Genomic DNA, 22203 nt, shown 5'->3' with positions numbered 1-22203 from the left:
CTTTCCACTTCCATTGATGCTTTACTCCTGAAGCTCATAGTTTGAATAGATCAGAGTTTGCCACAGAGCAGGTGTTATCAAAATATTAGAGCTAGGTGAAATTTTCACAGACTTTAAGTTGAAATTTTAACGAAAATTAAAAATTTAAAGAAAAATGAGGGTTTTTTTGAGATTTTTTGTTGTTGTTTGCAAATGAATTTTTGCTTTATTTAAAAAAAAATTGAGCAAATAATTTGGCGCAGGCGCAGTGACTGCCTGGAGGTGGGCGGGGGGGGAGATGGAATGGGTCCCGCCCCCAGTGGGAGCTCGCTGATCTGAGTCCCCGGCCCAGTCCCCATTTACCAAATAATTTTAAAAAACCCAGACAACGGTTCCACTTAGAACACTACGAAATGGAAACAACTTTGACATACATTTTTCCATTTTCTTGACCAGCTCCACAAATTATGTGCCAAGGGATGTTCCACACAGGAGCTCTCACCCATTTCAAATCACACAAGCTGAGCAATAGTGCTATACTACCTATATGCTCTGGCTGTTTTTCAGGAACAAAGTATAAACATTGCGGACAACAGGTCCATTACATAAATCTGTTTGGCAAGTGTTTTTTGCTTCCTTTCTTGACTGGCCACAAAAAAGATTTTACTTTAAAAAAATGAGGAACAAATGACCAGATTCTCCAGTCCCGCCCCCTCCACCTCTTCATCTTGCAGCACTCATAGGGCAAAGTCAGAGGGCAAAGATGGGAACACCGTGTGTGTTTGGTGGGCGTATTACCAACCCCAGGTGGTCAAAAATCATGAATCAGTCCCCCCCAAAAGCCTGAGATTGGTTTATAAATCCTGAGATCTTTTTAAAAAAGAGTAACGCTGGGGGTCGGGGGCACCTCATCTGGAGTACTGTGTCCAGTTTTGGGCCCCACACTACAAGAAGGATGCAGATAAATTGGAGAGAGTCCAGCAAAGGGCAACAAAAATGATTAGGGGTCTAGAACACATTACTTATGAGGAGAGGCTGAGGGAGCTGGGATTGTTTAGCCTGCAGAAGAGAAGAATGAGGGGGGATTTGATAGCTGCTTTCAACTACCTGAAAGGGGGTTCCAAAGAGGATGGCTCTAGACTGTTCTCAATGGTAGCAGATGACAGAACGAGGAGTAATGGTCTCAAGTTGCAGTGGGGGAGGTTTAGATTGGATATTAGGAAAAACTTTTTCACTAAGAGGGTGGTGAAACACTGGAATGCGTTACCTAGGGAGGTGGTAGAATCTCCTTCCTTAGAGGTTTTTAAGGTCAGGCTTGACAAAGCCCTGGCTGGGATGATTTAACTGGGAATTGGTCCTGCTTCGAGCAGGGGGTTGGACTAGATGACCTTCAGGGGTCCCTTCCAACCCTGATATTCTATGATTCTATGATTCTATGTAGGTTCCCTCTGCTCTGTTTATTTTTTTCAAACCATTTGGGGGCACTTGGATGTAGCGCTTAACGTGTCATGGAAGAGGGGCCAGGGCTCAAGTGATTAGGTGCTGGGGTCAAACAATTTTTTTACTTTCATAACTGATGCGGCAAGCCCAGAGGTGCCAGGGCTACGATGTACCAAGCCCAGAGGTGTCAGGATTCAGCCCTGGCACAAATTAAACACTGCTGCAATCATCAGGGCTATGAATGCACTTTTATTGCTTGGCAAGCCGCATGGCTCAAGCGATAACATGACGCCAGCAGCTGGGGCGGGCAGGAAAACCTCCCTGGTTATGGGACTTGCCCTACACCTGGCAGCGTTGGCACTGTTCTCAGCATCCTCCTGCCACCGCCGGGGAGGCACACACGGCACCCCTGCAAAGGGCCCCGCAATGCCCCAGGGGTCGGCACCAGGCTCCCTCCTGGCCTAGAGCACTGAGGCACCGACAGCCCGTGGGGCTCTTTGCTGTGGTGACCCCTGGTGCCTAGGGTTATAAGCAATGGCTGCTGGGGTTACCATCCGGCCAGTATTTGACTGGCCTGGCCAGGTTTTCTTTGTTTTATTTTTTTTTAAATGGATTTTGCCAGTTGCCAAAAAAATAATTTAGTCTGTCGGGTTGTTTTTTTTTAAAGATTTCCATTATTATCACAACAGCCTCGGCGAGCGACGGTTCAACGTTTCTGTGCCCAGCTGCCGATGAAGTGAGCTGTAGCTCACAAAAGCTCATGCTCAAATAAATTGGTTAGTCTCTAAGGTGCCACAAGTCCTCCTTTTCTTGTTCCTAGTTGAAGCTCTCCCAGTTGAAGCTAACCGGCCAGAGCTGTTCAGAGAAACCCGCAGCAAGCCAGGGTGCAGGATGGAGGAATAGGTCAGTGGTTTGAGCATTGGCTTGCTAAACCCAGGGTTGCGAGTTCAATCCTTGAGGGGGCCATCTAGGGATCTGGGGCAAAAATTGGGGATTGGAAAGGGTTGGACTAAGATGAGCTCCTGAGACCCCTTCCAACCCTGACAGTCTCTGAGTCTGTGGTGCGCGCCTGCGCGCTCTCCCGCACGCCAGCCCTGGCTGCTGAAGGGGGCTGCGGCGCCGCCGCTGGCTGGCTGGGGTGGGCTTGCCCCGGGTCAGGGGTGTCCGGAAAGGGGGGGGCCGGGGACTCACATCAGCGACCTCCCACTGGGGGGCGGGACCCAACCCACCTCCGGGCAGTCACTGCGCCTGCGCCATTCCTCGGGCCAGAGGGCGGCGCGCGGCCAGTCAGTGTAGGAGGCGGTATTTACGGCAGCCAATCAGAGCGGGGATCGCCATGGGGGCGTGTCTCAGAACGCTGCCGCCGCCGGAGTTCCGTTGCGTGTCCCGACTCCCGGCGACATGTGGCGGGGCAGCCGCTGGCTGCGGGGGCTGGTGCTGCCGGCGGCGAGGGGGCTGCGGCTGGGGGCCGCTGGGCGCTGCGCTCCCTGCTGGGCGCGGCGAGCCCTCGGCGGCGGGCCCAGCGCGGAGCTGCGGCCGGGCGGAGGAGCCGAGCAGGAGCACAGGGCCCCAGGTACGGCGTGTGCCGGGCGTGTGCTCGCCCCCTCCCCGGGCTGAGCCGCCCGTCCCCCACCCCGCTGCTCCGATCCCACGGGGCAGTGCCTGGCGTGGGGGAGACCAAGCCCCTGTTCACTTCAGCTCAGCCCAGGGAGTTGAGGATTGGTTGCCCCTGCACGGAACCAGGGTTCCCCAGCCATCCCCAGCCTGCGTGGGGGCCTAGCCCCGGGGGGGTGTCCAGCGAGATGTGCTCCAGGAAGCTCTGGGCTCTGACCCAGGCAAATGGGGGTGCTGGGCCGTGCTTCTGAACTGACTGGAGAAAGCCAGTGGGTGGGCACATGGGTCAGTACAGCCGTACTGCCCTGCTGCATGCACCTGGTTCGGGGACGGCCAGCTGCTCCATGCCCATGCTAGTGCGTCTGTAACCTGTGTCTGTGCAGTGCCTTCTGGGCACCTGCCCCACAGCTTGCAGAAACAGTGCATTCTGGGACATTTTAGAAGATGCCTGGTGCACTGTAGAACAGCTAGTCCATGTCCATACCAGCTCAGATAGAAAAAGTCCCCAGACTTGCAGACAGCATCATCTGCCCATGTTCTAAGACCCATTTGGAGTAAACTGGCTGGGGCACTTTTTGGGTGTAAATGCAAACTGTTCTAATTTCTCTATGAAAGAGGGAGCAAAATCTTCTGTCACTGCAGTGGATGTGTGTAAATACTGTCTTAAAAACAGTTTCTCCTCTCTCCCCCACCCCCAGTGGCCATGACAGTGGGGGGTTCGGTCTCCCTTCCTCCTTTCCCAGAGAGTAAATCTTGACAGCTGTCTAAACACACACAGTGCTGGTGGTCTTATTTGACTCCACATGTGATATGTATGCATGACTAGTTTAAAAACTAATTCTGATCCTAAGAATCTTCAGTGGGATCAGTCGTACTACTAAAGTCTGTCATTTCACACCACTAAGATCCTTCTTCCAATAAAGCACAGTGTTTCACTGCTAGGAATTCAATACCTGTTCAAAATTAGTGTTTTTGTAAATAAAAAGTAAAAGAGGATTAGCAAGAATTTCCAACTCTGCTGTAGATAAAATATTGTTACAGAAGATTATGTAAAGATTCTGCAAGTTTGGGCATGAACATACTGTATGAATTGAAGGTCCCTCTCCTCTGACCTGTATGTCTTGGTTTTGTGACACAAAACCATCCCCACCCAGGCAAGCTAGTGGAAGAGGGTAAATAAAACACAGGACAAAAGAAAGAAAAATATACTGTGTCCTACAGTCAAAGATGAGACAGAGTAAAACTATTGGTTTTCAGGGTCCTCTTCAGCTGTGGAATCCAAATCTTTGAAGATGATTTGTATTTAATGTTTTTGTATATACATTCTAATTTCTGCTGAGGACACAGGCTTCAGGCTGGCAGAAAAGGGGGAGGATCAAAAGGGATCAAAACATGAGTGGAGCATTCTTGTGAAGTTTTCAAGTTAAATATAGCTTTTGGTAGAGGTACAGGTATGTATACTGCACAAAGTTGTTTCACACATCTCTGCTGAAGAAGATAAACTCTTTTGCCACAGATGTCAGCCAGGTCTCCCCTAGAAACTATTGTTGGTATAATATCAATGGGAGGAGGGCATGGTGAACCAGACAAACTCACATTTCCATATTTACAAAAACCCTAGGGTATACTTATTTATACTGGCATAAAAGTACTCTTTCCATTATAGCTTATTTCCCTTAGAGAATAAGCGGTGTCTGCACTAGGAGAGCTTGCTGGTATAGCTACATCAGCAAACCTCTTCTAGAGTAGACCTGGCTGTAGCAGTCATTTTGATTGTGTGCCTGGGGGAGCTGAGGGGCTCATGTGTTTGTTTGTTTTACAGGCCTCTGATCAGTTTCATGCTATATACACATCTGGTTATTGCCTCCTTATTTGGCTTTTTCTCTGTATTAAGGTTGATAGGTAATGAATATGAACTCAGGAATGCTCTGTTAATTTTACAGTTCCATGTAGGGGAAGTGGCATTGCACCTTACTGACAAATAGAAACAGACCTTGTTTTACCTAGTTAGGTCTTAGCTACACACACAAATTGTACCCATTTGAATAAATCTATTTAGAAACAAATTAGTTAAAACTGTGCATGCAAGGGGGTTGTGCTGATCTATGTCAGTTTCTGAATGGATTTAGTTAAATTGGTAAGAGTGGGTCTGTAGACAAGGTTCTATGGTCTGTTAGAAATGATGAGACCAGGTTAGGACTACAAGTAGGCCACTACCAAATTCATGGTCCATTTCACTTAATTTCACTGTCATGGCATTTTTAAAATTGTAAATTTCACGGTTTCATATATTCAAATCTGAAATTTCAGTGTTGTAACTGTGGGGGTCCCAATCCAAAAGAGGGGTGTGTGTGCACATCACAAGGCTGGTGTAGGGGGGTCATGGTATTGCCACCCTTCTGCACTGCTGCCTTCGGAGCTGGACAGCTGGCTAGCAGCCCTGGAACTTCCTGCAGCCAGGTGAGGATCCCAGAGGTGGGTCTCACTTGGCCCTGGGAGGGGCTTGTGCAGGGGAAGAGGAAGTCCTATCCCTCCCCAGCCTGTCTGGGACTAGCAGCTAAAGCCCAGCGCACCGTATGAGCCCCTGGCAGAGGCACCCCCGCCCTGCCCCTCCCTGAATCCAGGCCTAGTGCTCAGGAGTTAAAGGGGCCTTGGTCTGGCTGTGTGTGGGGAGACTGACCATGGCACCCCCTGATCATGGGGCCCTAGGTGGTAGCTCATCTGTAAGGCCAGCAATGTCACCCCAAAAAGTGACAAACGCCAGCCTCCATACCATGCCACGCTCACCTCTGCGCTGCCTCCAGAGCTGGGCTTCTGGCCAGCAGCCACTATTCTTTAGCTGCCCAGCTCTGTGAAATCTGATCTCCCTTACAGTAGCCAGATTTCACCAGGGAGATCAGATTTCACGCTCTGTGACATGTTTTTCACAGCTGTGAATTTGGTAAGGCCCTATTTATAAGATTATTTGTTTCCACAGTGTGTGTGTTATGCTAGGTCAATTTTGATATGTTTGTTTATCCTACTTATGATTTTATAGTGCACTTGTTCCCATTGTACCTAATATGTCCTTATCACAGGCTTTTTAGAACTTAACAAGCATTGATTTGAAATATTATATCCAATAATTACAAATAACTAAGTCACTATCTCTTGTTAAGTCTTACAAGTCACCTAAAGAAACAGTGTATCTTAATGCTCCCTGTCTACATTAGAACCTCAGAGTCACAAACACTTTGGGAATGGAGGTGGTTCATACCTCTGAAATTCTTCTAAACTCTGAACAAAATGTAATGGTCATTCTTTCAAAAGTTCATAACTGAACAGTGACTTAATACAGCTTTCAAACTATAGTATGTGGAAGAAAAATGCTGCTTTTAACCATCTTAATTTAAATGAAACAAGCACAGAAACAGTTTCCTTGCTATGTCAGATCTTTTTTTAAAAAACTTTCCCTTTTTTTTAGTAGTTTATTTTTAACACAGTACTGTACTTTTTCTTTTTTTGTTTTTGTTTTTGGTGCTTCTCTGCTGCTGCCTGATTATGTACTTCCGGTTCCAAGTAAGGTGTGTGGTTTACCAATCCATGTATAACTCTGGTGTTCAGAACTCTTAGGTTCTACTGTAGCTGTCAGAGAAGTGTCTAGCACACTGTGGATGCTATATAAATAACTGATGTTTAGTAACAGAATATTATTAACCATAAGAATCAGTTTAGTTCCCTGTTTTTAACTTCCAGGAGTTTGGTTTTTCTCAATATCATTATTCTAGCAACTGGAATTCACATTTCAATCCTTGTTTTTTAGCATCATCTCAAATTCCAGAATGGATGGCTATAGATTATAATTTAGTTCACCCTCACTCTTCATTGTTTTTCAGCAAGTTTAAGTAAACAGTTTTTGTAATTTGTTTAAAAAGAGAAATCACAATTTGAAGTCTTGTTCCTTGTTTCAGGTCATGCGCTTTCCAAGTTCAATATTGATTTTATCATAGCTCTACTGAGGCAAGAAAATGCTAGCAACATTTGTGTTATCCAGGTGCCTCCAGAAATGAGATACAGTGATTATTTTATAATTGTGAGTGGAGCTTCTTCAAGACACCTCCATGCTATGGCCCACTACATGCTGAAAATGGTAGGACAATTATTTCCACTCTTCACTTGCTTTAGATTCTGAATAGTTTTAATTGGAAATGTATGTTGTGAAATATTTGCAAAAGTGAGAATTAAACATAGCAAAATATATACATTTTATCTGTTAAAGTAGCAACCAGACAAGGTGAGGTTTGTTGTTCTGATGCAGTATTACCCTTTGTACAAATAGGAGATGCTGAACCTAATCTGCTTTCTTAGGTAAAGAAATAAAATGTAAAGCGTAGACTGTGAATGGAGACCTCTCTATACAAGGAATGATGATGATTGCAGTGCAGAGTTTTGTGGAATGAGAATCTGGGCCCCCAATACAGAGAGGATGGTAACTGGTGGTGGAGTGATGCTAGTTCTGGTTATATGTGACATCCTAGAATGTTCAAAGTTTAAAATGCAGTTGAGCGATCTAAGCAAAAATGGCTTTGTTACTTAAATACCATATTTCTTCAAAGGAAGGCATGGCCTTAAACACTGGAGTAGATTGTCCCTTTTTGTACAAATAAACATAATCCAGTTCCGGTGTGGGGAGACGGACAGTAGCAGCTTCATGGAATTGCCTTCACTTCCCCTGACCTTAGAGCCACCCAGTGGAAGTATCTGGGATGGGAATGGGAATGTGGCTGTCTGCATCATACTCACCTCTAACTTAGCTGACTAAGAATCATCTTCTTTGCTTCCCCATTGTGCTGAGTGGCAGCCCCATCTTCTTTGGAGCAAGGTTGTGCTCAGGGCACTTTTGAGAGAGCATGGTAAAGGATGGGTCTCATGGGATCTGAGATTTAGGAGGTCAGACTATCTTCCAGTTTTGAGGGCGAGATGAATCACACACATCCTAATACTACGATGTGTTGGAAACCTAGATGTGTAGACTCAATTTCTTGTCTTGTACCTCATGTAAAAACCTGCACAGAGCTGTATTGACCTGTCCATGATTTGATTTTTCATAAGAGTGGGTCAACTGTTCCAGCCTCTTCCATAAAACACAACTCTTCTGTCTCTCTGTGAGAAGATCTAAAAGTGCTTGGATAGTGATATAATGGTTATTGACTTTGGAACAGGGATTCTGCAAACAGCTTTTGGATCTTACAGATTTCCCATCTTATAACACCCAAATCCTTCCCCTGGTGCTTCAGTCTGGTTCTCAAAAATATTTAATTCTGTGGACCACAGTTTGAGTACTGCTATTTTAGATCATAAATTAAGTGCATATTACCTATGAAGCTTGTCCGATTCATAGGATACAGTTAGCTCCCTTTAAATGGCAATTGCTATAAAATTACACATTCCAAGGTTTGCTCATGGGAGTTAGCTTTGTGCCTGTCTAGAGGGAAAGGGAGAACAGCAGTCCTCCTTTAGTTGGAATTATACCTATTAATCTCTTGCCGCACACAGCCTGTGCAAAATCTAGAAAGGAAATAGTCCATCTGCTCATCACATCTGGATTCTGGGAGCTTTTATTCTGGCTGGATTTTTGTATTGAAAACAAAGATGGGGTTGAAGAGGCTTATAGTACTCCAGGTCTGCCCAAGATTTACAGCAGCTGGAGCAGCTTTCATGTCTTGTAAGAGCCTGGTTTGCTCTTACTTGTGCAGCACATAGACTGTGTAACTTACACGCTTCACCAGTGGTAGCTGTTGACATTAGCTTTGTATTCTTCTTGCCTTTGCTGCTGATCCTGCCAGCCACAAACATCCAAAAGGTGAACCACAATTTTCCTTCTTATTTCCTGTTTGGCTGTAGGGTGGGTTCTGCAGTCTGACATTGATCACTTAAGCATTTGGGTTCTTTCTAACCCCTCCCCACCTTATTCCCTCTCCTTTTTTCCTCCTCTGAATCTCCCCTCCCCTATCATCCTACTCACTCATTCCTTGCTGTCTCCTGTTTTTTTTCTTCCAAAATGGTAGGTTTTAACAGAGAGAAGTAGGACTGGAAGAGGAGAGCTGAACTGTGTTAAGCCCCAACCTAGGGGCACCTGTGTTCTGTGCCATACTCCATTCATCACTGCAAGCAGCATTTGGCTTAAAGCTGTGGAATTTGTATTGATGTGATTTAACATACTAAATTGAATACTTACCCAGCATTACCTCATTTGCATGGTCAGTACTATATCAGTCCGTCCTGCTGTTTCCATGTACCCAGTGGTGAGCTGCAGCTGGTTTGCACCGGTTCACTAGAACCGGTTGTTAAATTTGGAAGGCCTTTTAGAACCAGTTGTTCCGCGAGGGACAACTGGTTCTAAAAGGGCTTCTAAATTTAAGTGGCCAAAAGTGGCGCCTTAGGCGCCGAATCCATGGGTGTTACAGCCCTGGAGCACCATGGGAAATATTTGGTGGGTACAGAGCACCTGCCGGCAGCTCCCCGCCCCACCCCTAGCTCCAGCTTGCCTCCGCCTCTGAACATACCATCCTGCTCTGCTTCTCCGCCCCCCCGGCTTCCCAAGAATCAGCTGTTTGTGTGGGAAGCTGGGGCAGGCTGAGAAGCAGGCAGCGGTTTCCTGCTCAGGCCCAGGAAGGTAGAGGTGAGCTGGGGCAGGGGGGTGCAAGGAGGGCTGCCTGCGCTGCAGCAGGTAACCTGCGCTGCCCCAGGTAAGCACCTCCAGGACTCCCCACCTCACCCCCCCGGCAGGTGCCTCTGGCTCTTACGGGTGGAGTGGGGTGGGGTGTGCATCCACTGCGGTGGCCCATGAGACCTTCCTGCCCGGTTCTGGGGGCAGTCAGGGAACAGGGGAGGGGGATGGATGGGGCAGGGGTCCTAGGGTTGGGGGGCATCAAGGAATGCGGGGGGGGGGTTGTTGGATAGGGGCAGGAGTCCCAGGGGATGGGCAACAACCCCCTCGTGGGGTGAGGAGGGAACACCTTGTTAAGATTTTGGCAGCTCATCACTGCATGTACCTCTATGGACAGCAGTGCCTTTTTGCCTAAAGTCCAGAAAGTCGTCTTTTCTATCCTTCCTCTCCAGCCTAATGGAAAGGGCTTCTTGGCTCTGGGCTGCAGCCTTCTCCTCCCCCTGGTGGCTACTGTTTGTAGCACCAGCTCTGTACTACTGAGCAGAAGCTCTACAGGAGGAGGAAGTCCCTGTGAAAGGATAGAACTCGGAAGAGATTTGGGCTCCCCTTTCCTGGGTAACCTGAAAAAGGTGGGATTTGGGCAGCCACTCGAGCACCCACAAGAGAATTCCTGAAAATGGGAGTCTTCTGGACAAACCACAGATTTTAACAAACCTGAGACAGCTTGGGGCAGGAGAGCATGGCAGCTAGTTAGGTCCATTTCTTCTCCCAGCCCCACCTCTTGTAAACGGCATGATGACAACTACTATGTTACCTTTCTTTAAAAAAAAAAAAAAAAAAGTCACAGGGCAGATGCATTTGGGAGCTTAAATCTTCGAGTCTTGCCCTACTGCAGCTTTGACTTATCTTTCAGTGAGATATTTTAAAAAGCCCTAATACCTCAACTCAACCTTTCCCTGCATTGCTACCCACTTAGCAGTGTGTGCTGACCCTTGCTCTAGTTTAGGCAAAAATTCAGATAGTATTTCAACAGCTAAAGACCGACTGGGAAAATATTAGAAGTATATGATAGCAAGCAAGGGAAAGGGCTTATTCTTTACTGGGATGTGTTGTACCACTTATTCTTACCCTCAATTTTAGGTTGTAACTTTGTAAACACAGGCCCTTTACCATCTTGGGTGTCTGTATGCTGCCAAAACCAATAAGGACTGCATTTGTGATACCATTTTTCTGTTGAAGTCAGACACCCTCCCTAGCCAGCCAGGCCTTTCTGCTGAGAAGAATATCCTAACCAATTGGTTACAAAATCATCAGAGACCCAAACCCCTGGATCTTGGAACAATGGAAAAAATCAGTCAGGTTCTTAAAAGAAGGGTAAAAATAATCTACAATCTACTTTTTAGACAGGCATCTAGTATTAAAGACTTCAGATGGAGAATTTACCATGTTCTTTGGTCATCTGTTCCAATGGGTAATTTTGCTCATTGCTAATATTTACATCTTATTTCCAGTTTACATTTTTCTACCATTAACTTCTGGTCGTTGGATCTTTTATGTCTTTGTCTCCTAGAAAAGAGAAATTGTCCAGTAGTTCTTTATAGACTATGATCAAGTCACCTTTTTAACTTCTTTTCAATAAACAAAATAGATGTAGCTCCTTGAAAGGGACTGTCATGTTTTCCAGACCTTATTCTTTAATCTCTTCCAAATTTAACATCCTTTTGAAAGCACAGACACCAAAACTGGATGTAGATTCCAGTAGCCGTTTCACCAGTGACGTATTCAAAATTAATTCCTTAGACAATTTGTCAGGCTTTAGCTGCCTGATGGGCTTCAACACTTTAGAATGAACATTTGGAAGTATCTGTCTTCACACTGATTTGCTGCTTCTTTTCAGTACAAGCAACTGAAACAAGAAAATGATCCTCACATTCAGATTGAAGGGAAAGAGACAGATGACTGGATATGCATTGATTTTGGTAAATATTTACAAATTTCACAGATGCTAGTTCCATGTGAGCCATGCGTTGAAGGCAGCATTTCACTGGTAAAACTAAGTTGTTGCAGATAGGTCCTAATACTTAGCTCCTCTCTAGCTCCAAGTATAATTTAATTGCCTGAACTCTATTGAGTCCTTCCCCAGTGTTAAGTTTCACTGGAGGAGAACATTGGCATTGAACACTGTGGAATAACTACTCTGCAGTAGTTAAAAAATAGTTCTTAATTCTCAAGAGTGAGGATCGAAAGTTGTGGAAGGAGATATGCAAGGATGTTTCAATAATTATACATTTATCTAAAAATGTTACTTGCATTATATAAACCCTCTTATTCAATTGATGGCTTTTTTGCCTAGATTAACAGTACTTCACTAAATTCAGACTCTCACTGTCAATTAATGCCAAGATTCTGGCTCATAGATTCTGCATTTCCCTGTTCCTCTAATAAATATACAATTTTCTAGTGAATATGTGTTAAAGTGAGAGGAACCAGATCTATCATTTTAAAAGCTGTGTGTCAAATTATGCAACAATGAAATGATAATTACGACCCAAGTCTGGACAAACTTTGTTACCCTAGAGTACAACTCCAGAGATGGCTAGGTGGAGTTGGCTTTTTTACGTATTATTGCTGGACAACAGTACACTAGTGAGACATCCTACGCAAACACTCTAATTCAATGAGATTTTGAGCTCTAAAATCAGTGATCAGAAACTTTGACATCTGCCTTGAAAAGCGTCTTATGCTGAGAAATTTGAATCCTACATTACGTTCACGGTAATGATTTCTCATTGGCTTAGTTTATAAAATTACTACACAATTTCACATAGTGCAGTTTCTGTACTGTGTTCACATTTACATAGGCTTTCTGTTTGAAACTCATTTAAGGCATTTTTCCCCCCTACAACTTTTATAAGGTAGCTGAACATATAACGTCCTTGTTGCTAGAGCCTTGTGGATTTGTTTCATTTTCAGGTGTTAAGTCTGATCAGCGCTTTATGTCCCTCTCTCTATTTCACAGAAAGGTCAATTTTCTGCAAGCCAACTGAAAAGCCTAAAGAGTAAACAGATTTTTTTACATGTTAATCTGAATGTAGTTAACTACATTCTAAAACTGGTTATCAACCAGGGATCTGGGTCCCCCTGGGGGGCTGCAAGCAGGTTTCACAGAGTTTTTTATAGCATGTTGGGGGAGCCTCAGGAAAAAAAAGTTGAGAACCCCTGTTCTAAAAGTTTACTTAAACTTCATTGCCATGGTTATTCCATTTTATAGACTTGAATACACCTATATTTTGTAAATACACTTTTGGCATTAAAGTGTGCTTACATCATTTCAGAGGAAGATGCCTGGCTTTTCAAATTTCCACATTAGATTCACATCCTACATAATGTGGTAGCACGTTGTATATTCTAAGGGATATAGACTAAACTGGTGTTTTGTTCAACTTATATTGAATTTATATATATTATCATATATACTCAATTTATACACACAACCCACACTAGAAATGAGAGTTTGTATCACTGGAAGTTAGATTCCCAGCTTTCCAGTAGATGTCACAGCTCTTGCTTCTAGCCCTGGACATTCTTGGGGTAACATACTAACATCTTCAGAACATTTGTAGTACAGAAAAAGTAGCATAGGTCACAGTTGTTTTTTAAAATGCATTATAATTGGGTGCAGTGTACTAGCATTACATAAAGAAGGATATGAAAGTGTTGCAATTAAGTTACATTTTTCTATAAAAAGTGCAGCATACATGTTGGCATGGTGAAAAGATTTTGGCAACTTAATAGTACACATGAAATTTAACCTGTACTTTGTGTTTATGTCCATTTTTGTCTTTGTTTCTTTCTGTCCTGTATAGGTAGCACAGTGATCCATTTCATGCTTCCTGAGACACGAGATATTTATGAGTTGGAAAAGTTATGGACGCTCCGTTCTTATGATGACCAGTTAGCACAGATGATTCCAGAGTCTTTACCAGAAGACTTCGTATTTGGACTTACTCACCAGCAGCACTGACGAAAATCTTTCCGTCATGAAAGGAATACATACAAATAATGCAGTTAGAGCACTCACCACTTCAGGATTAAAAGAGTGAAACAAGCAATTTCTGTGGTTACTTCTTGGGTGAGGGGACACAGCTAAGAGCCACTTGCTTGAATACCCCTCCACTGTTGTGCAGTTAGTGAGGGACGAGGCTTACAGCAATACAGCTCTAGAACACAAAGTACCTAATTGAATCTGTCTGGAATTGTGGGTATTATGATTCAAGTTGGTAATTGTTTTGAAGAAGTGGATTCTAGCCCCCTTGTTCTTCCAGAAGTGCAGGGGGACCCTGTGACTGAAGTAGTCAGCATCTCAGTTGAAGTTGTAGCTGAAAGTATACTAAAGGAAGAGTAGCAGCTATTTGAATCAGAGACAGTCAACATGAAACTCAGTTTAAAAGGAACTTTAGTTACTATACCTGCCCCTGAATCTTCCTACCAGTGTTTGGTTTTAATACCGAAAGTGTCTCCCTCTGCTGTTGCTGTATGTGAAAATGAAAACCCTGCTCTAGGTCAATAATCAAGGTGTTATGTAAATTGCATTGGTTTGAGGGTTAATTTACTGTGTCCCTTTAACACCATTTACTAGCATGGATCCATTGTGAGCAGAGCTCAAACCTTGTTTAATCTGAGGTTAAAGTACAACTAGGGGAAGCAAAGTAGTATTGAGAAGGGCTTGTTCATACTGATAGCATGGGGCAAGCTAAGATGTAAATCTACAGCACTGTACTAGTATGCCATGCACTAAGAGTTCCAAAGTGCATGCTGATGTACTGCTGTTTGAAATTATTTTTGTGGGTGACAGACTAGAGTGCTGTAGATTTATAACCTGGCTTGCTGTGCATTAACAGATCATGTAGATGAGCCCTAAAGGGGATTTTGTGATAAAGTAAGGAGATGTTGTACCTAAAACCAAACAGCCCCTGTGCAATATAGCTCAACATTTTCTCAAATGCTCGAACCTGAAAAGAAAACCCTACACATTCAGCAAAAGGAAGAAACTTGGAAAGCAATGCTTAAAACCACTCTGGCTAATGTTCAACTTTGCCTAGCTGGTATGTCCAGATTCATTCCAAAGGGATCCCTTGAAGTCATTAAGGTAGGGAAAGGTCACTGATTTAAGAAAGGAGCAGGAGAGAAGTAAAGAGGAGATGGGCCAGTCCTATTAAACAGGGCTAAAGAGGGCAAGTCAAGGCAGAAAAAATGATTTCGGGAAAAGAAACATTATAAATAACTCGATGCTTTTCAAACAGAAGCACTGTGCTCTTGAAATTAGAAACATTCCACCTGTAATATAGTCTGCTATCCTGTAACAATTAATTGAGGCTCACTCATGCTCAGAATTGAAGACATGTTCTATCATACTGTGATACTATGTTTTCTGGATGCCTGCTGGTGCTTTTCAAAGCACCCAGTCCAAAGAGAATTCCAGATTACTTATTGAGTTTCCCTTTCAATATTTTGCCAATAAAATCTGCTCTTATGTGAAACAAATTGAAGTAGAAACTTACTCTATCAGGCATCCCCAGCTTTAGTCAAAACACACAAAAGGGTGAGCGAAGAGTCCTCCGACAGGTACTGTACCAAACTACATTGAAATCTTGAGTACTAGTACAAAGACAGCCACAGCTAGCTCTTAGCTCCAAACAGTACCACAAAGCTGCTCCTGCAGGCATACAAGTAGAAATCACACAACGTCTAGTTGCATCCAAAAATTATGTAACTGTTGGGCTACCCTGTAGCTATGAAGCCAATGCAATTTTGGAATGTATCCAGGTACTCCGTCACCTACCTTGGAGGTGATTGTGCAGCACTAGCCCCACATGTCCTTGTCCTATGAATGGGAGAGTCCACCAACATAGCAGACAACCCAGACAAAACTAGTTATCGATCAAATAAAAAATCAGCCCTAAAAGCCATGAACGCAGGAGCTAATGATTAATGAACGCTAGGCCCAAGAAGAAGTTTAACCTGAGAGACTAGCACAGTAACTCAGGGGTGGGCAAACTTTTTGGCCTGAGTTTGGGGTGGGGAAATCGCTTGCAGAGCCAGGGCAGGGAATTGGAGTGGAGGAGGGGTTCAGGCCCTGGCCCGGCACTGCTTACCTAGAGCGGATCCGGGGTGGCAGCAGCGTGCAGGGGCACCACGTCCCTGTGCGGCCCCTGGGGAGCACAGAGGGCTCCACACAGTCGTGCGCTGGAGCCGGTTGTTAAATTTAGAAGCCCTTTTAGAACTGGTTGTTCCGCAAGGGACAACCGGTTCTAAAAGGGCTTCTAAATTTAACCGGCCAAAAGTGGCACCATAGGCACCGACTCCACGGGAGCTCCAGCCCTGGAGCACCCAAGGGGAAAATTTGGTGGGTGCAGAGCACCCACCAGCAGCTCCCCGGCCCCAGCTCACCTCCGCTCTGCCTCCTCCTCCCCTGAACGCGCCGCCCCGTTCTGCTTCTCCCCCCCCCCCCCCCCCGGCTTCCCCTGAATCAGCTGTTCGCGCCAGAAGCCGGGGCAGGCTGAGAAGCAAGTGGCAGCTTCCCGTTCAGGCCCAGGGAGGCAGAGGTGAGCTGGGGCAGGGGGCACAAGGAGAGCTGCCCGCACAACAGCAGGTAACCCGGGGTGGGGGGAGGGGGAAGAGCACAGGGGAACCGCTCCCTGCCCCAGCTCACCTCCGCCACCCTCAGCCTGAGCGGGAAGCCGTGGCCTGCCCTCCCCAGCTTCCTGCCTAACAGCTGATTTGCGGGAAGCCGGGGGGGCACAGAGAAGCAGAGCAGGGCGGTGGGTTCAGGGGAGGAGGCGGAGCGGAAGGGAGTTGGGGCCAGGCGCAGGGAGCTGCCTGTGGGTGCTCTGCACCCACCAAATTTTCCCCATGGGTGCTCCAGCCGTGGAGCACCCAGGGAGTCAGCACCCAAGGCGTCACTTTTGATGTGATCAGTGGGGGAGCGGCCGCTCCCCCTGCTGCCCCCCCAGCTATGCTCCCCCACCTCTAGGAGCCAGAGGGACCTGCTGGATGCTTCCTGGGAGCTGCCCCAGGTAAGCACCGCTGGGACTCCCCACCTCACCCTCCGGCAGGTGCCTCTGGCTCTTAGGGGTGGGGTGGGCACCCACTATGGTGGCCCACGAGACCCTCCTGCCCGGTTCTGGGGGAAGTCAGGGGACAGGGGTGGATGGGGCAGGGATCCTGGGGGGGATGTCAAGGAACACGGGGGGGGTTGGATGGAGCAGGAGTCCCGGGGAGCAGGGGTGGGCAATGACCCCCTCACGGGATGAGGAGGGAACCCATTGTTAAGATTTTGGCAGCTCATCACTGGCTCCACGTGTTTTCCTTCGCCTGTGGATACCTCCCCCGAAGCTCCCATTGGCCGCGGTAACATGTTCCTGGCCAACGGGAGCTGTGGGGAAGGTACCCACAGGCAAGAGCAGTGTCTGGAGCTCTCTGCTCCCCCTCCCCCACCGGCTGCAGGGATATGGTGTGGCCGTTTCCCAGAGTGGCGTGGCGCCTGTGGGCCGGATCCAGCCAGTGGGCTGTAGTTTGCCCACCCCTGCAATAACTGTTCAGAGAAATGCTAATCAAGATCCAGATGCCTTTGGCAGGATTTTCTGTAACATGATGAAAAGTCTGTACGGTTCTCTAATAAGCCACTGAAGCAAGAAATATTCCAGTTGATGACAAGACTGGTACACAAATTGAGCAGACGTTACAATGAAATATGTTAGTAGCAAAATGTATCGCAGATTGCTTTTTTGGTGTGCCTCAAATTACAAGGTATCTGCCTGTGCTGATCTACATTCTTTTAGACAGATTTGTCTTTATGGCTACTTTAACACTGTTAGGCTTCGAACCCTTCCAAGATTCACACATGAAATTTTACACTTGTAGCACTAGATTAGTAGTAAGGAGTGGAAGTGACTAAGTATTAACCTACTGACTATGTATTAAAAAAAATTCTTGAAGGACACTTGTTTTCATTGTCTTCTGTCCATTGTAAATGGTTTGAAAAGCCGTAGCTTGTTAAACAGTAAAACCTTCCCTAAAGATTCATCAAATCATGTCCTGGCGTCTTTGGCAGTTACATATACAGAAATCAGAGTAGCAGCTGTGTTAGTCTGTATTCGCAAAAAGAAAAGGAGGACTTGTGGCACCTTAGAGACTAACCAATTTAGACTAACTCACGAAAGCTTATGCTCAAATAAATTGGTTAGTCTCTAAGGTGCCACAAGTCCTCCTGTTCTTTTTGCATGTACAGAAATAACGCTGCCTCTGAGACCAAAGACACAAAATTCCATAACTTAAATGAGGAAGGCTTTACTTTGTCATGGGGCTTTGGACAGGAATTCCGAGGAGTTTAGAAGAGTACAGACTTAAAAATTACCAGTAATAAAACCCATGACAGTGTGAAAGATGCCAGGAATTAACCATTTTCTGGGTATTCCAATTAATGGTGGGTGCTATTATAAAAGGGGGAAAGTTTGGGAATCTTTCCTCCAACTAATAAGATGTTTGAGGAAAATAAATCTTGCTAAGCAGTTCTAGATTTTGCTTTGCAATTCATCTTTAAAGATACAGAATGTAAAACTGCTTTATTTTCGCGCTCTCTCTCACGCACACATACACGAATCACTTCACTTTTCAATTCTCCATTAACATTACCAGCAATTAAGCCTAAATATCAAGAGTAGATCCCACCTCACCGAAGTTGGGGGGAAGGAATGAGATACAGATTGCCACTTTTTGCACACTAGCATCACAGATTCCATCTGCCCTCCAAATTTCAGGGAAGTGCTATTTGTGTGTCTTATCTGTAATAAGCAGAAGACGAGAACAAATGGCAGCAAAAAATAAAATGTCTGTAACTCCAAGTGAACAATCTAGATCTCTTTCCTAAGGGCTGTTATATATTCCTTGGCATTCATATGCTTGGTTGTGACAGGCAGGCACAGAGCCTTTCGAAAAAGATCTAGGCAACCTAGAACAAAATCCCTCACAATAAAAATGAAGCCATTAATTGCAAAGTGTACTGTGGGCAGCATAATATTGATGGAGGGGAGGGGAGAAGAAAAAGTTATAAACCACAGAGATGAATGCTGGTGTTGGGCCAGGTGAAAAGTCTGACTGCATCAGACTGTTGCTGGCTACCCTAAAGATTGTGGAATACCTGTGGACTGCTGAAGAGTTCCCTATATAAATACTATTAATAAAAAAGACAAATTGAAAGAAAGCCATAAAAAACCCTGTCATTAGAGCAAACATATGCCTGCACTAGTCGTATCACATCTTTAGTTTAAAAACAAAAAAAACCACAGAACTATATCTGATGATAGGAGTTAAACTCTTTATTCCATTCAGAGGCATCTGGCAAGTGGAGCTGCGTTGGGGGGCACATTACAGATGAAAAAATGATCCATACTTTGCGGATATTGAAATAATTTACAGTATTTACTTTCTAGCTATTCCCAAATACTCCAAATTACCAAATCTCAATTGAAAATAAGAACATGATTTACCACACTAAGTATAGAAATTTAAGAGAGATGACAGTATTTAAATCAGCAAATGTAAATGCATTGCCTATTTGTAAATAACTTTTATGGAAAATAATAAAGTCAAATCCTTCTCAAATGTTAAGAAAGGAAAATTGGACTTAGACTTAAGCCTCAACAAAAATTAAAATGCTATGACTTTTTATACTTCAGTAATTTCAAATTCATTGCAAGAAAAAATTCTCCTAAAGACTAGATGGTCACTGTCAAAAAAGGAAAAAAAAACCCTCATTTTTCTCTGCTAAAACTACAACATAAGTTTGTGGTTTTTAAACCAATTAGTAAAGAAGAGATGCAGGAAAAACACTTCAGACCATTTTCAAAATTATCTAATCTGTACAACAATGATCTTTGGGAAAATTATCTATTCTATGTGAAATGCCTCTATTTCAATATGAATCTAAGAGGTAGATCAACAAAATGATGAAACGTTTTTGCTAGTTGTGCCCCTCAAATCAGTGCAGCATGGTGATTCTGATCATCTCATGCACAAAAACATCACACACAAAAAAAGGTTCGGAGGTAATAGCATGGCTCTGTAGACCACACACATACAGGCGCACACGCGCACACACACAGCAGTCTTTATGCACCATGTGTTGCCACATCTTTAAAACTGAGGTAGACTGAAGTTTATTGTAGAAACTTGAATGTGTTATATTACCACAATCATTATTCAAATTACATTCTGAAATTAAAAAATTTGGTAGCTTTCCTGTTATCCCTGCCTTTTGACAATTTCGTCTCTTCCTTTAATGGTTGGTTGCAGAATGTGCATAAATCCTGCTGCATCTATATAAGCCAGACTAGAGGTTGTTTTATATCGTTTAAAACCTTCCAAAGTGGCTTAGTGTGGCCCATAACAGCGGCTGGATATGTAAACTTAGCCTTTCCTTATCTTTAAACACGATCAAACAGTGTTTGACCTTCCCCCATCGTGGTAACTGAAAGCAGGATGATGCGACCTGCAGGAAGCAGAGACCATACAGCCTTGAAACTACTCCAGCAGATCAAGTGTTCTATCAAACTGAAGATGAAGCTTGCTCTTTGAACAGAATGGCAAAGTCCAAATGGGCTGCAAATGTTTACATGTAGCATTATTAGGTAGTGATGGTCAAAGGCACAAAGGGTTCATGCATTCAATCAAAGTAGCACAAAAATAATAAAAAAATTCAGTCTCCTAATTTTTCCCTCAACCCCAGCCTCTTGCCATCACTTCCTTGTTCTGTTCCCAAAAAAGTACCGTCAAACTTTTTCATCCCATCTTAAAAGAAAAATAAACGGCATTGCTGCTATCAGAATGTTGGCATCATTCGCTATGTTTTGAACATTCACTGAATTTTTTTTTTTAAACAAATGATGGTGTTGAAACGCTCAGAAAATCTGAGGTTAGACTTTTTTTTTTCCCTCCATCTTACTCCCATCAGCCAGCAGCTAGAAGTATCCTACTATAGCCCCACCCCCACCCCCACTAATTCTGTAGTACTCCTGGCTGGTGGCTGATCAAATTTTAATTTTTTTTTAAAAAAATAAAATGCTCAAGAACTATTAGCTTTATAAAGTATACAAAAAAAAGCGCAAAAAGGAACAATTTCTCATTGAGGTACTAAATGCCTGAGGTAGTTTAGTAAAATGCATATTTATCTTTTTATGCCCTGGCCAACACCATTCAACACTTCCCTTAGGTTATTCATGGCAGTGTTATGTAAAAATGCAACCAAATTTTTAAAAAAATGCCACTTGTTTAACATGGGGACTAACACTTAAACTCTTGTCAATACCCTTGCGCTAACCCTACCCCAGCCCCAATCCCACCCTCCAATTGTGTTTCTTCTTTTACAACTGGGCCTATAAGAGCAATGCCTTTTCTTTTTTTTTAAACCAGTGAACTCAGAAGAGAAAGCTTCATTAAACCAAGTTCTAAAATTGCTGGGGAATAATAAGAACAATAAAAAAGACTAACAAGTTTATGTTAAATTGTGAGAATAGAACAAAAGGGAAGTGAAGGGGTCCTTATTTTAAAGCTGGGTTTCAAAAGTTTGAGAGAGCCTAAAGAATACATTCTCAGAGACAGCGTTCAATGGTTGCCTGGTCCTCAAACAGGTGACTGGCTTGGTGAAGCTTCTGCATACAACTCCAACAGGTGTTCAAAACCTGTCTGTTACACAGTCTGTCTTTGGTCTGGCATCTGTCTCTGATGGGCCATTCCCTAAACCTTTATTTTCGTCTTGGCTGAGGCTGTCCGCTTTGCGCTGTTTTTTGCTGTTGCTGCTGCCTTCTTACCTGAGCCAGTATTTCCTGAATTTTCCTCTGGGCAAGCTGCAGGATATAAACAAAAAGATGTTGCTGTGCTGCAACGGTTCCTTGTTATATTACACTCAGTCATTTCACTGTTACTTTTGCCCTTTTCTTCCACCTGCCATGATTTGTTTGTCGTATTTACCCGTTGTCCCTCATCATACAGACAGAACCCTGCAAATCCGCGGATATCCGTGGGCCATTTTTGCAGCTCGTGGCTTGGATGCGGATACACATTTTGTATCCATGCAGGGCTCTCGCGATCTCCCCACAGAAAACAGGGTGATGCTGTAACGGACAGGAAGGGGACGAGGCAGACGCTCTGGCCCCAACCGCAGAAGGTGTGAGGGGCCTGGGAGGTGGGCAGGTGGCGGGAGGTGGAGGCGGGAACAGAACTCTGACTGCAGCATACACACACCTGAACGGAGCGGCTATCTCCCAGCCCTCAGGCTCCAGCTTGGCTTTCTGAATCATGCAGTAGCGGGCTGCAATATGTGGCAATAGCCTGCTAGGCATTCTGGGAGTTGTAGTCCCCAGCTTGCTCGGACAGAGGAGGTAAACCATAACTCCCAGATGGGAGCACGACCATGTGCTCTTGCGCAGTGAGCCAAGTGCCATTTTGAAAGAGGTGTCTTTGTA

The 22203-nt window shown here is 44.6% G+C and overlaps 2 protein-coding genes across 2 annotated transcripts in view; one reads left to right on the top strand and one right to left on the bottom strand.

The window, feature by feature from the left end:
• Positions 1 to 2804: 2804 nt before the first annotated feature.
• MALSU1 (mitochondrial assembly of ribosomal large subunit 1) lies at positions 2805 to 13794 on the top strand. The gene is made up of 4 exons (XM_048838382.2): positions 2805 to 2992; positions 6984 to 7162; positions 11580 to 11661; positions 13549 to 13794. The coding sequence occupies exons 1-4, from the start codon at positions 2821 to 2823 to the stop codon at positions 13704 to 13706; spliced, it is 591 nt and encodes a 196-aa protein (XP_048694339.1). The 5' UTR covers positions 2805 to 2820; the 3' UTR covers positions 13707 to 13794.
• A 5247-nt stretch (positions 13795 to 19041) lies between these two features.
• The window catches only part of IGF2BP3 (insulin like growth factor 2 mRNA binding protein 3), a 164451-nt gene continuing 161289 nt past the window's right edge, over positions 19042 to 22203 (bottom strand). The window contains exon 15 of the mRNA XM_048838380.2: positions 19042 to 21585. Coding sequence (XP_048694337.1) covers positions 21484 to 21585 — 102 coding nt within the window. The 3' untranslated portion in view covers positions 19042 to 21483. The remainder of the gene's footprint in view (positions 21586 to 22203) is intronic.

Source organism: Caretta caretta, chromosome 2 (assembly GCF_965140235.1).
Source record: "Caretta caretta isolate rCarCar2 chromosome 2, rCarCar1.hap1, whole genome shotgun sequence".
Taxonomy (NCBI): Eukaryota; Metazoa; Chordata; order Testudines; family Cheloniidae; genus Caretta; species Caretta caretta.
The sequence above is the reverse complement of the archived record's forward strand: the minus strand, read 5'-3'. Positions and strand labels throughout refer to the sequence as shown.